General features: G+C 35.9%; 1 protein-coding gene across 1 annotated transcript in view; it reads right to left on the bottom strand.

Annotated features, from left to right (window-relative positions):
• Nucleotides 1–15,635, bottom strand: part of LOC137390557 (uncharacterized) — a 44,693-nt gene that overhangs the window by 8,192 nt on the left and 20,866 nt on the right. The window contains exons 19-27 of the mRNA XM_068076886.1: nt 15,063–15,219; nt 12,831–13,015; nt 11,956–12,117; nt 9,939–10,061; nt 6,540–6,717; nt 4,300–4,564; nt 3,854–4,040; nt 1,791–1,998; nt 671–795 (exon numbers count right to left, since the gene is read on the bottom strand). Of these exons, the coding sequence (XP_067932987.1) occupies nt 671–795; nt 1,791–1,998; nt 3,854–4,040; nt 4,300–4,564; nt 6,540–6,717; nt 9,939–10,061; nt 11,956–12,117; nt 12,831–13,015; nt 15,063–15,219 (1,590 nt within the window). The remainder of the gene's footprint in view (nt 1–670; nt 796–1,790; nt 1,999–3,853; nt 4,041–4,299; nt 4,565–6,539; nt 6,718–9,938; nt 10,062–11,955; nt 12,118–12,830; nt 13,016–15,062; nt 15,220–15,635) is intronic.

Here is a 15,635-nt window from a genome sequence, read left to right as displayed (position 1 = left end):
TAAAACAAAAAGTTTTACCACATTCTTAATTACCATAGTTAAACAATCATCTTATACAAAAAGGAGTTGCTTGCTCATGGTGAATGTAAATTTCATAGAGTATTAGATTTGCAGTTGTGGTGTATTTTCTCCTTAGGCAAACATGTACCAAATCTTTTTCAGTTTTCATTTTGATTGAAAATATTTTGATTGACTATCGAGAGAACATTTTTAATGCTGTAATGGCTGTCTGTGTATGAATCCTGCTTATTCATTATTCTAAAATTCTGAAAGAGAAAAAGCTGCATAGAGTGTTTATGTATGTGAGAGTGGAATAAGGTATTTTGATGCTTAGCGCTACGAAGGAACAGCCTTATAATATTGCCTAAGTTTTTATAATACTGCCTAAGTTTTTATAATATTACCTAAGTTCCTTATAATATTGCCTAAGCTCCTTATAATATTGCCTAAGTTTTTTTTATAATAATGCCCAAGTTCCCTATAATATTGCCTAAGCTTTTATAATATTGCCTAAGTTCCTTATAATATTGCCTAAGTTTTTATAAGAATGCCTAAGTTCCTTATAATGTCCAAGTTTTTTATAATAATGCCTAAGTTCCTTATAATATTGCTTAAGTTTCGTAGTAATCACAGGCTTCACCCACAATATATAGGCACTGGGTAGTCGTACTTGAATATACTCATTTTGGTAGAAGGGAGGACCTCTCTTTAGAGTTGCCCACCCATGAGCACTATCCAGCCGTGCATATTGTGCTGTACCTTGGCCATCATCTACCGATGCTGAAAGCTGACAATCTAAGATGCTTCCATCCGCAACACCAAGTGAGTTCAAACACTCTACAAAACAATATACATGTATGTCCGATCATTGACTGTTTTAAACATGCGAGCTTTTACAATGTTGCTTTTTGTATATTCATAGTCATCTACATTATATTTTTATGTTGTTAATTCTTGTTTTCATTATATATAATATACATAATATATATATATATATATACATATATAGAATGAAATTGTTGTGTGCCTCTACTGAAAAGTGCTCAATGCTAGGCAGAGTATACCGGTATGTAAAATGTGGCATACATCTATGTAGATGATTAGGTTATTCCATTAGACAAATTTTATCTGATGAGTCGTTTTAACTGTACGAAATTAAATAGTAATAAAATGTTGCCAATTATTTAGTTCTACGGTTTAATACATTTTATATACAAAAAAAATGGTTTCCTCACTCCGGTTAACCCACATGGGTGGCAATTTCTGCTCTCTCTAACTCCGGTTTCCTACCAGAGACCTGGGAGTTTGAGCACTCGCCTCAAGATCTTAGCTGTTCCCAATAGCACACTTTTTTGCATATGTATATATATATATATAATTTTTTTTTTCAATTTATTTGTATATAATGCATATTTATAAATATATTATATATACTTGTATAATATACAAGTATTTATATTACATATGAGATAGCATGATTTATATGAGTTAACATAATGTATATATATACATACATGTATATATACATTATGTTAACACATAGATGCACATGTGCATCTATCAGTGGTTGCAGAAGTGGCAGTGATAAATTCTGTAACTGCCAAGTTCTCTTAAATCTATATTAAAATATTTCCTACATACGGTATTTGTCGGGTGTCCTACTCACCGTCAGAAAAACATTATATAATGGTTACATAAAGTATTGCAAAAGAAATATTCTATTATATTATTTATTATATAATTATCATTTGTAATCTACCCTTCCAGAATAGAGGAGAGGAGAGCCTCACCTGGTATGTCGAGTTCTAGCTCAAGTGTGTTAACACCTGTGAATAGTTTTTCAAACTGCCCAGGAGAAGTTTTGCTCTCTTCATAATAGCGTACATCTACAGGAACCTTTATGAATCTCTGCAGTAGCCCGTGCTCCAAGTAGGCATTTGGATCAAGTATGATTGAAAAGTTGGCTTGGGCTTGGTAATCATATCGTAGCCTCTTGAACTAAAAGCAAAAATTCGATGTTCTTTTAAATTATCCATCCAACTTATGAAAATTCTTATGTATCCACTTGTTCCGTTTAAAGCTAGTCAAGTGTGGACAACTACTGAAATAACACGAGATGTCTTGAGACCAGTTACATAGACGGAATGTTGCTAAAATTAATGTATGCCAAGTACACAGATGTTCGATAAATGTTGTTATAACAAGCTTTTGATAGAGAGTCATGTAATAAATGCCCTATATTAGCCCATACTAATACATTCAAACCTCTATATACCACAGCACCTAGCCTGTCTTGACAAACTGTTGTTTTTGCGGAGTTGTCCCCGTCGAGCGGGCGAGTAACAACAGCTTGTCACAAGACGTACTGCACCTGATGCATCAGCTGCACTTATAGGGAGTTGTTCTCTTCCGTCTACACGGCTTGGCTGCGATGTTATGTCGGTCGCTCCATTGGTAATCATAACGGGTTTCACGCAAAAATTTATGTAGAAAAAATAAGATTATAACGTTTAACCAAAGATCAGCCTCTATAATACACTTTAGTAAAGCTTGAGAATAAAATAAATTGAAAATAAAATCAATAAGAACAAATAAAACATGACTGATACAAAAATAGAAATAAAACTTACTGAACGCACGAATAACGACATGTTTAGTCGCTGTTGTTGCCTAAGTTCTCAAATTCTACTAAAGTTTACTGCAGAGACGGGTCGCTAGTTAAACGTTCTTATCTTAATTTTTCTACATAAATTTTTGCGTGAAACCCGTTATGATTACCAATGGAGCTACCGACATAACATCGCAGCCAAGCCGCGTAGACGGAAGAGAACAACTCCCTATAAGTGCAGCTGATGCATCAGGTGCAGTACGTCTTGTGACAAGCTGTTGTTGCTCGCCTGCTCGACGGGAGACACAACTCCGCAAAAAACAACAGTTTGTCAAGACAGGCTACACAGCACCATACTATTACAGTCAAACCTCTATATACAACAGTACCTTACTAATACAGTCAAACCTTTATATACAACAATACCATACTATTACAGTCAAACCTCTATATACAACAGCACCATACTATTACAGTCAAACCTCTATATACAACAGTACCTTACCAATACAGTCAAACCTTTATATACAACAGTACCATACTAATACAGTCATACCTTTATATACAACAGCACCATACTAATACAGTCAAACCTTTATATACAACAGTACCATACTATTACAGTCAAACCTTTATATACAACATCACAATACTAATACATTCAAACCTTTATATACCACAGCACCATACTATTACAGTCAAACCTCTATATACAACAGTACCTTACTAATACAGTCAAACCTTTATATACAACAGCACCATACTAATACAGTCAAACCTTTATATACAACAGTACCATACTATTACAGTCAAACCTTATATACGACAGCACCATACTTATACAGTCAAACTTCTATATACTATTAATGTGCACTGTACATTTATTGTATACTCTGTAAATTTTTATTTAGGTTGTAGGCATTTATTACTGATCATAGAAATAGTTTTGCCCCTGAAAGGGCCATCATACAATATTCTACTTTTCACTGCCCGTACTAATCTCACTTCACTGTTTTACTCGCAAAATTTATTTTTGTTCAAGTTTCAAACCATCTTAAAAAACCCTAATTTAACGAGTTTATAAAGATTAGGGGCAGCAGTGGCAGCTTTTTTGCCACTGCTGCCCCTAATGCCCCTTTTCTGCCACTGTTGGATACAAAGGTGCTGAGATGATCTGATGACCTGTTTGTCAAGAAGAGAACTAGACATTTTTTAACTTAGGAAAATAAACACAAGCTCAAGTACCTCAAACTGGAGGCCATATTGGTTGACGGTAGGAGTGACATAGAACTCTTTCTCTAGGCCAATAAATGACATAGAATTCTCCACCAGAGAGCTGATGAATGGCACACGATAGAACACTGTCACATTGTCAGGAAATCTTCGTGAGTCTCCTCTAATTCCAATATCCAGCCCAAAGGAAACAGTGGTACTGCATACATACATGTACATTGATGGTGATAGTAAAAACTGGCGAGGATAACAGCATAATATTATATTATGATAAAGAATTCTTTGACAATACATTGCTGTAGGTTTCAAATTTGAAGCAAAAGACGTGACAGGTCAAGGTTCCTAGCAGTTCTAAGTCAATACCAACTAAAAAACGCCCATAGAAAGCTCTAGAACTTTAATCACCTGGGTACTCCCGTTATTTGTTATTCAACTCATTTATAACTGTATACGCTTACTCTCTGTACACTATTTCAGTAGTTTGATCAATGCTGTAGACATCCCAGAAGAGAGAAGTTGTGTCTGTTTCAGGAGCAGAAACAGTAACGCTTGTGTCACCAGTAGCGTTCACAATGACTCCGTCTCCATATATAATGTAGGCAATAAAGTCAAAAACCTTTCCATCATAGAGCGAGACATGATCCATAAGTCTTAAGCTAAAATCAAACTCCAGCTCATCCTCTGTAGGGGTCTCCTCATGAAAGTCGCTTTGATTGGCAATTCCTAGAATATAATGAGACTGCTATCAAGTCTCTAGTTACAGCTAAACTTCGACTTACAAATACAGTCAAACCTCTACCTACAGAAACAGACAAACTTCTACTTACAGCTAAACTTCGACTTACAAATACAGTCAAACCTCTACCTACAGAAACAGTTAAACCTCTACTTACAGCTAACCTTCGACTTACAAATACAGTCAAACCTCTACCTACAGAAACAGTTAAACCTCTACTTACAGCTAACCTTCGACTTACAAATACAGTCAAACCTCTACCTACAGAAACAGACAAACCTCTACTTACAGCTAAACTTCAACTTACAAATACAGTCAAACCTATATCTACAGGTTCAGGTGAACTTCAAATTACTATCTTCTTAACATACAAATTTCCCAACATGGTATTTGAGTTTATATTCGGCAGTCTTTGAACTAGAAGTAGTTTACAAAAGTATAACATTAGAAGTCTCTGGAATCATGACAGTTTCATATAAGAAAGCGAAAAGACTGGTAAAAACTAAAGATAAAACGTAAAAAGACGAAAAAAAGTACAATTAAGTAGTTTAAAATATTTACCTAGTCTCAGGTACATGTGAAACACATGGCTTCATCAATTCCCCGATATCTCAACCTGTGTATTTCACCAAGCTTTTACTTCCTTCCACATGATTTAGGGTAGATTAAAAATGAATACCTCTTTGAATGGTTGTTATCTAATTACTTTAGGTTTTCATTTATAATATAGATGTTACATTCAATGATTTCATTGTTTTTATATAATACATTTAGTTTTACATGTATTTTACTTGTAATATTTATTTACCAATCTTCATTGTTATTGGTCTATAGAAACAATTAAACAAATAGTAGTGTTGCCATGCAAACATAGGACAGTTTTAACATATAATTTACATATTGGAATGATTTAAATTTTGCATGTAGAGGTTTGACTGTAGCATTTAATGGTCTGAATATAGTATATAAAGGTTTTGAAGGTGAAGGTTTGAGTGCAGTATATGAAAGTTTGACTGTAGTATGTAAAGTTTCGAATGTAATATACGGAGGTTTAACAGTAGCAAAGGTTTAGCTGTAGTATGTAGATGTTAGACTGTAGTATGTAGAGGCTTGACTGTAATATGTAGAGGTTTGACTGTTGTAAGTAAAAAGGTTTGGCTGTAGTATGTAGAGGTTTGACTGTAGTATGTAGAGGCTTGACTGTAGTATGTAGAGGTTTGACTGTAGTATGTAGAGGCTTGAGTGTAGTATGTAGAGGCTTGACTGTAGTATGTAGAGGTTTGACTGTAGTATGTAGAGGCTTGAGTGTATACGTAGTGAAAAGGCAAATACAGGATCATTTTAGGTCTGTACGTCTGTTGAAGAGATGAATAGAGAATGCCTTTAAATCTATAGTTAGAGCATTCAAACAATACTGTTGGTGGAGTCTAAATATAAGAGTGAATTGAGATTTTTTCTCAATATGAAGATTACATTTTGCATGGCTAGAAAATATCTATTGATTTTCTTGTTGAAGTCACTCATTTACATGTTATATAACATGTTACTTGTTAAAGTTTATAAAAAAATATGCGTTTTAGTGAGCTTATTTACTTTCAAATATAAACCACAGACTTTCAACCTGTAGATGTAGGTTATGAACACATTCATAATTGTAACATTTTATCAATAGTCATAGGAGAGCTATATGATATGAAATAGGGAAATGTTTTTATGTGAAACACTTAACTACAGTAAACTTATCACTGTAACCTTCAAAAGCCTATATGAAAGTATAACAATAAATAAAATAAATAAAAAATAAATAATAATGAAGTGTCATGTTGTGTTAAATTGTTGTAAGTTTCTTTTTGTTTTAATTTTAAAATACTTTTCAAACATCTTAATTTCTACTAAGAAAATAGTTCAAAACTTTGATAGCTTCTTGGCAACTCAAAATCAAATTACATGACAAAGATATACCTAGGCTCCTGACAAACCCAAAGTCCAAAGTTCTTGAATAGGTTTGTAGGAAGTTCGTTTCATTGTGAGAGTGTATGAAGTCCTTAGTCTCATGTATATCGTTGCCATAAAAGGTAATATTAGGCTCAGCTACAGTAAGCATCGTCTCATTCTTTACCATCGGACTTTCAATGACAATCTGTAATTACAGGTTTATACATGATATTAAATTAGCAGTCAGCAAAGGTGATTATTATCATTAAAGGTTCATACATGGCACTAAATTAGCAGTCAGCAAAGGTGATTATTATCATTAAAGGTTCATACATGGCACTAAATTAGCAGTCAGCAAAGGTGATTATTATCGTTAAAGGTTCATACATGGCACTAAATTAGAAGTCAGCAAAGGTGATTATTATCATTAAAGGTTCATACATGGCACTAAATTAGCAGTCAGCAAAGGTGATTATTATCATTAAAGGTTCATACATGGCACTAAATTAGCTGTCAGCAAAGGTGATTATTATCGTTAAAGGTTCATACATGGCACTAAATTAGAAGTCAGCAAAGGTGATTGTTATCATTACAGGTTCATACATGGCACTAAATTAGAAGTCAGCAAAGGTGATTGTTATCATTACAGGTTCATACATGGCACTAAATTAGAAGTCAGCAAAGGTGATTGTTATCATTACAGGTTCATACATGGCACTAAATTAGAAGTCAGCAAAGGTGATTGTTATCATTACAGGTTCATACATGGCACTAAATTAGAAGTCAGCAAAGGTGATTGTTATCATTACAGGTTCATACATGGCACTAAATTAGAAGTCAGCAAAGGTGATTGTTATCATTACAGGTTCATACATGGCACTAAATTAGAAGTCAGCAAAGGTGATTGTTATCATTACAGGTTCATACATGGCACTAAATTAGAAGTCAGCAAAGGTGATTGTTATCATTACAGGTTCATACATGGCACTAAATTAGAAGTCAGCAAAGGTGATTGTTATCATTACAGGTTCATACATGGCACTAAATTAGAAGTCAGCAAAGGTGATTATTATCATTAAAGGTTCATACATGGCACTAAATTAGCAGTCAGCAAAGGTGATTATTATCATTAAAGGTTCATACATGGCACTAAATTAGAAGTCAGCAAAGGTGATTATTATCATTAAAGGTTCATACATGGCACTAAATTAGCTGTCAGCAAAGGTGATTATTATCGTTAAAGGTTCATACATGGCACTAAATTAGAAGTCAGCAAAGGTGATTGTTATCATTACAGGTTCATACATGGCACTAAATTAGAAGTCAGCAAAGGTGATTGTTATCATTACAGGTTCATACATGGCACTAAATTAGAAGTCAGCAAAGGTGATTGTTATCATTACAGGTTCATACATGGCACTAAATTAGAAGTCAGCAAAGGTGATTGTTATCATTACAGGTTCATACATGGCACTAAATTAGAAGTCAGCAAAGGTGATTGTTATCATTACAGGTTCATACATGGCACTAAATTAGAAGTCAGCAAAGGTGATTGTTATCATTACAGGTTCATACATGGCACTAAATTAGAAGTCAGCAAAGGTGATTGTTATCATTACAGGTTCATACATGGCACTAAATTAGAAGTCAGCAAAGGTGATTATTATCATTAAAGGTTCATACATGGCACTAAATAAGCAGTCAGCAAAGGTGATTGTTATCATTACAGGTTCATACATGGCACTAAATTAGAAGTCAGCAAAGGTGATTGTTATCATTACAGGTTCATACATGGCACTAAATTAGAAGTCAGCAAAGGTGATTGTTATCATTACAGGTTCATACATGGCACTAAATTAGAAGTCAGCAAAGGTGATTGTTATCATTAAAGGTTCATACATGGCACTAAATTAGCAGTCAGCAAAGGTGATTATTATCGTTAAAGGTTCATACATGGCACTAAATTAGAAGTCAGCAAAGGTGATTGTTATCATTAAAGGTTCATACATGGCACTAAATAAGCAGTCAGCAAAGGTGATTATTATCATTACAGGTTCATACATGGCACTAAATAAGCAGTCAGCAAAGGTGATTATTATCATTAAAGGTTCATACATGGCACTAAATAAGCAGTCAGCAAAGGTGATTGTTATCATTACAGGTTTATATATGGCACTAAATTAGAAGTCAGCAAAGGTGATTGTTATCATTACAGGTTCATACATGGCACTAAATTAGAAGTCAGCAAAGGTGATTGTTATCATTACAGGTTCATACATGGCACTAAATTAGAAGTCAGCAAAGGTGATTGTTATCATTACAGGTTCATACATGGCACTAAATTAGAAGTCAGCAAAGGTGATTGTTATCATTAAAGGTTCATACATGGCACTAAATTAGCAGTCAGCAAAGGTGATTATTATCGTTAAAGGTTCATACATGGCACTAAATTAGCAGTCAGCAAAGGTGATTATTATCGTTAAAGGTTCATACATGGCACTAAATTAGAAGTCAGCAAAGGTGATTGTTATCATTAAAGGTTCATACATGGCACTAAATAAGCAGTCAGCAAAGGTGATTATTATCATTACAGGTTCATACATGGCACTAAATAAGCAGTCAGCAAAGGTGATTATTATCATTAAAGGTTCATACATGGCACTAAATAAGCAGTCAGCAAAGGTGATTGTTATCATTACAGGTTCATACATGGCACTAAATTAGCAGTCAGCAAAGGTGATTATTATCGTTAAAGGTTCATACATGGCACTAAATTAGCAGTCAGCAAAGGTGATTATTATCGTTAAAGGTTCATACATGGCACTAAATTAGAAGTCAGCAAAGGTGATTGTTATCATTAAAGGTTCATACATGGCACTAAATAAGCAGTCAGCAAAGGTGATTATTATCATTACAGGTTCATACATGGCACTAAATAAGCAGTCAGCAAAGGTGATTATTATCATTAAAGGTTCATACATGGCACTAAATAAGCAGTCAGCAAAGGTGATTGTTATCATTACAGGTTCATACATGGCACTAAATTAGCAGTCAGCAAAGGTGATTGTTATCATTACAGGTCGTCGGTTGAGCTTCAACATCTCATGATTAATATTCTTATGGACAATGCGAAGTCTTTATAAAATGTTTTTAAAAACTCAGAGAACATCTGTGTTTAGTTACCAGTAGCCAGTTATTTAAAAAGACCATGATAGAGACATCGTGTAACCGATATATCTCAATGATAGACACGTAATCAAATAGGTGTTCAGATGTAGTTTTATATTGCTTCAAGTACCAACTAAATACCAATATTGGGTACCAACATAAATACAGCACCTGATTCTGCTGAAAATTAAAAAAAATAAATGTTGCCAAGAGCGTATGTTGGCCATACATACATACAATGTAGTGCAAATCACTTACCTTGAGGTTAGTCACAGCTGCACCAGATGGGAATCTAATCAGCCCATAGAAGTGCTGTGTCTCTCCAGTAGAGAACACTCTGTCACCAAGGGCAGTGATGGCCATTGTCATGTTGTCCAATGGCTACGACAAAATATAATTGATTTTAAATATTGTGTCAGACTGTTATAGTGTCTATAACAAGTTGGCAGCGTGCTGTTATAATGTCTATAACAAGTTGGCAGCGTGCTGTTATAATGTCTATAACAAGTTGGCAGCGTGCTGTTATAATATCTATAACAAGTTAACAGCATGCTGTTATAATGTCTATAACAAGTTGGCAGCGTGCTGTTATAATGTCTATAACAAGTTGGCAGCGTGCTGTTATAATGTCTATAACAAGTTGGCAGCATGTTGATTTGTCAGACTTCAATAGTTTCCTGTTTGCATCAGACTATCACAGTTACTGTTATACATACTAGTATCTTGTGCCACTAAAGCACAGATAATAAGTATGTGCATAATTATTCTGAATATTTTTTAACATGGTTGATTGGGGCATGTGTTAGAGTGTCTCACCGCTAAGGTGAATACCATAAGTTCAGGTACCACAAAAGTACCCGTCTAACCAAACCCTCCAATCCTGGCTTCAGACGGACCGATGAACAAACACTTTTTTTATCATAGAAAAGAATCACAGTCAACCTGGAATCTCTTTCAAATTTAATCAGCTAGCCTGCAGTGAGCCTGAGGATTTTCTCTGCAAATTGCTAGACTGCTTTCATGACAACAGTCCATGAAGGCGTTAATTGAAGACAATTGTCCTTAATGCGCGCATTAAGGACTGCAGAATGCAAACATGCATTCTTGAGTGCCAAATCAAATAGATCATGGCGTATTTATGTAAAAAAAAAGTTTTAAGATTGTCAGTTGAGTATGGTGTTGCTTGGAGTTGCCCTGATTTTCGCATTACGTAAACTAAAGGTAACGCTAGGGCTCAGGTAGTCTGCTCTTATAAATCTTCCCTTGCAGGAAAATTTTTTAATGCCACCGAACACCACTCCTATTATATTAAAGATTTTACTGCAAAGCTGGAAGGCAGCCGATTACTTACGCATGTACTTACGCATGTACTCGCGCATGTACTCGCGCATGTACTCGCGCATGTACTCGCGCATGTAGTCGCACATGTACTCGCGCATGTAGTCGCGCAAGTACTCGCGCATGTACTCGCGCATGTACTCGCGCATGTACTCGCGCATGTACTCGCGCATGTACTCGCGCATGTACTCGCGCATGTACTCGCGCATGTACTCGCGCATGTACTCGCGCATGTACTTCCGCATGTACTTTCGCATGTACTTCCGCATGTACTTGCGCATGTACTTGCGCATGTACTTACACATGTACTTACAAGAAAACTGTTGTAATCTTGTTTGATACTGTCACACTAAAGAAATAATATAAGGGGTATTTGAAGTGTTCCATAACAGATTGTTTTGTATAAGACATGAAATCATGACATGCAGCTGAGTAGATCACCACTTTATGACCTGTACCAATCGACTGCCTTCTATCCTACAGCCGAGTTACCAGTAAGCCCAGTGACGCCAAGGATTTCTTTTATTTTCAAACAGATAGACTGCAGATAGCTGGCAGATAGCTTGCAGGTAGGTCACTAGTTCTCAGGAACCAAATGGAGTTTTGAGACCAAATATTTTTTACCGACCTGGCTGAAGGCAAGGGCAAATGTATATTAAGTTTGAATGAAATCGGCCGAAAAATGTGAAAATGCATCGCATTTATGCAAACTAACAGCTGCACAATGACAAAGTATGATTTATTGATATGGAGTAATAAGGTTTTAATGTTAAACAAACACTACAGAAGTACGAGACAAGTTTTTAAATTAGTAATAGCCCTTATATTCGTAATGTCTTTAAGGATCTAAGACAGCAATGACTAGTACAGAGGAAACCGCTGCCAATTTGAGGTAAAAGGACCAATGGTGTTGATAGAGACTGAGAAATAAACTTACATTTGTATTTCTGTCATCATCAGGGGAGATAACTTCAAGGTTGACATAGTCAAAGTATACATCCGCTCCATTGTTCATATCAACAGTAAATGTGACCGGTATGCGATCTCCTGTTGGTATTGTTGTGTTGGCAATAAGAGCCACATGCACAGCCAGACGAACCTGCAATATATCATAGATGTTGGATTATTCTATCATTGTTGTATTCAAAATAAAACAGAGAAAAGTTAATAAAAAAAAGTATTTGATTGAGAAAGTGTAGCTCAAAAACAAAAATGATAAGTTGTCGCCAAATGAATGTAAAAATCTGAGATTTCTATTGAAATGAAAAAGTGGAGTGTTAAGCTCATTTTGGAATAATTTGAATAATTTCACACCTTGTATGCACAAGTATACTTTGCAATAGTCACCAGTGTTTGGCACCCTACCTGCAGGTAAACTTTGCAATAGTCTCTTGTTTGTGCACCCTCCCTGCAGTTATACTTTGCAATAGTCTGTAGTGTTTGTGTACCCTACCTGCAGGCAAACTTTGCAATAGTCTGCTGGCCTTGGGCCCCTACCTGCAGGTAACATTAATGCTTATCTCTGAACTTTTCAGCTAACGAGATCGGATGAGCAGAAAAAGGAAGGAGGAGAACAAATTTAAACATTATTTAAAGTTTAACCAATGAACTTGCTTCCTTAGCATCAGTTCCATATGCTCAGAATAGCCTGTGAAGACATTTCAAAGTCAAGAATTGGAAGAGCAGTGGTTTCAACGAAAGATTACAAAGATTTTTAGGTTTGCAGTTTCAACTGTTTTCCCGGCTGCCTCTCACTGACTGCATACACTTCTACACACGCTAACACAAAAACTTGATGTTATAACACCTAACCTTGTCGCTTTCCTTGAGCACAAATTCCTGAGCAGTGTCCACATTAGCAATATAACTCGTGGTGAAGACTGCCTTGTTGGAGACGGTTTCAGACTGCAGGATGGTGACATTTGTAGTGTAGCCATTGAAACAGGAAAGGTCACTTCCAGCCGACACCATGAAGGCATCCAGAATCGTATATTGACCTATAAGATGTTGAAGAGTAGTTCAGATGAACACTTACCAACTCTCTTCACATGCCGTCAGAGTTTTTATTAGTCAATTGAGGCAAAAAAGTTTGATGAGTCCACAAAATTCTTACCTGCATCACTTGTCTTTAATGTTCACATACAGGCACTTTCACTTGGCTGTCAATTATGTGAGTAGACAGCAACCGTTGAGAACCATGCTTAATGTGTAAATCACATTTGTCTTAACTGAATATTCAAAAGTTTAGCTGTAATTAGTTTAACTGTGTTGAATGTGCTCTACGTGACTGCTTATGGTCTACGGGGCGGGTTATAGTCTACGGGATGGGTTATGGTCTACGGGACGGATTATGGTCTACGGGATGGGTTATGGTCTACGGGACGGGTTATGGTCTACGGGATGGGTTATGGTCTACAGGACGGATTAGGGTCTACGGGACGGGTTATAGTCTACGGAACGGGTTATAGTCTACGGGACGGGTTATGGTCTACAGGGCGGGTTATAGTCTATGGGACTTGTTATAGTCTACGAGACGGGTTATTGTCTATGGGACGGGTTATGGTCTATGGGATGGGTTACAGTCTACGGGACGTGTTATGGTCCACGGGACAGGTCATAGTCTATGGGACTTGTTATAGTCTACGAGACGGGTTATGGTCTATGGGACGGGTTATGGTCTACGGGACGGGTTATGGTCTGCGGGATGGGTTATGGTCTACGGGACAGGTTATGGTCTACGAGACGGGTTATAGTCTACGGGACGGGTTATAGTCTACGGGACGGGTTATAGTCTACGGGACGGGTTATAGTCTACGGGACGGGTTATGGTCTACGGGACAGGTTATGGTCTATGGGATGGGTAATGGTCTATGAGACGAGTTATGGTCTACGGGACGGGTTATGATCCATGGGACGGCTTATGGTCTACAGGACGGGTTATGGTTTATGGGATGGGTTATGGTCTACGGGACTGGTTATCGCTTATGAGCTTGTAAAGAGTGGCTCTTATTTGAATAAGATTCTACAGTACTAATTGATTTAAAACATAACTTTTTGTGTATCCACTTAATATTATATTATATTACTTTATTGGCAATAATTTTATTTCAAATTGAAAGGTTTTTGAAATTATGCCATACAACAATAATGAAACAAAAAAGAAACAAAACACGAAAATCGGATAAATAGTTTGACATGTACGTGTAGTGTTTAAAATGTCTTTCTTTGCTAAGATAACGGACATTAGGTAAAAGATTGTTAAAGCAACCAGCAAGGATACTATTTTCAAAATAATTGTTAGTTGCTGTATGCAATTTGTTCATATCATGTAAGTTTAAATGAGTTGAAAACCTGTAACTGTTCTGTAAAAAACAAGGAAACAAACTCTGAAAGATTTTGATACCTTTAATTAAAGTAAAACTAATATAATTGATGTAAAACTTTCCTTATGAAAGTTTAACTTCTCTTAACCCTGGAGTTGTCCGTTCATAATAAGCACCTTGAACCTCACTAGCCAACTCAGTCGTGTCATCCTCTGTCATCCTCTATTTCAGTATAAGTTTTAAAGAAAAAGTAGAGACAATATGTTTGGTGAACATAAAGGAGAACAGAGTTGATTTGGGTTTAGGTGTTAACCCGCTTAACCTCTCCAGTAAGAACTAAAACTATATAGATTGATAAGTCTCACTCACTCATGAAAATCAACATAAGAAATTGCCTGTCAACCTGCTGACTAGTCGAGACAGAAATAGAGCGATTAAGAGTTACCCGCTCTTCTTGTCACCATGGTGGACTGCTTGGAGAATTGAACCCCAACCTGCTTTTCCCAGGTTCGGCATTTTAGACCACTAAGGCTATAGCTGCTTCTAAGGTTGAGTTGCAATATTATTTACGATAAATATTTTTACATGATTTTGGCGCCATAATTAAAAATTGTTCATCAATTCAAAAACAAAATATGTACATGGATTATTACAAAGTTTTTGTTTTTACAATAAATTATATTTTAATTTTTAATCAATTTAAAAAGAGAATTGAACTCACCGTAGTTGCTCTCATTCCAAGGAGCATGGACAATGACGTGGTAGCGATGAGAGGTGGCAGGTGGAATGTACATGTCAAAGTATAGCACTTCTGAACCTCCTACATTGATTGTGTCTGTTTCCGTCTGATGGAGTATTTTAAACACAGGCCTCTCTTGCTGTCAATCAAGCGCAGTAAAGGTGTATGCAGCATTCATGGAAAGATATGATCATAAATAGTAGAATGTCTCAGAAAAAAATTCTATCAACTTACTGGGAATTCCAATGTTAGGCAAATAGAGAATTATCAAGCGTTTGGGTAAAGGTCGTGAGAATATGAATAAAATGAGATTGAGTTTGCTATGTAAATAGTGAAAACATTCTAAGTTGCTCTATATATTAGTGGAATTCTGGGAAGTCAGTCACACTTCTTTTTAAAAGATGGCGTATTTTGGAAAGTTTTTTGCTTTTTATTGCTGCAGTTTGGATTGAATATAAACAGAGTTTCAAATAGTAAAAATCCTCTTAAGGCTAAAAAGCAGCATGCTAGATATTTCTACACTATTTCTATTTCTATTAAGTATCACGAGAGAAA

Source organism: Watersipora subatra, chromosome 3 (genome assembly GCF_963576615.1).
Source record: "Watersipora subatra chromosome 3, tzWatSuba1.1, whole genome shotgun sequence".
NCBI classification, from domain to species: Eukaryota; Metazoa; Bryozoa; class Gymnolaemata; order Cheilostomatida; family Watersiporidae; genus Watersipora; species Watersipora subatra.
The sequence above is the reverse complement of the archived record's forward strand: the minus strand, read 5'-3'. Positions and strand labels throughout refer to the sequence as shown.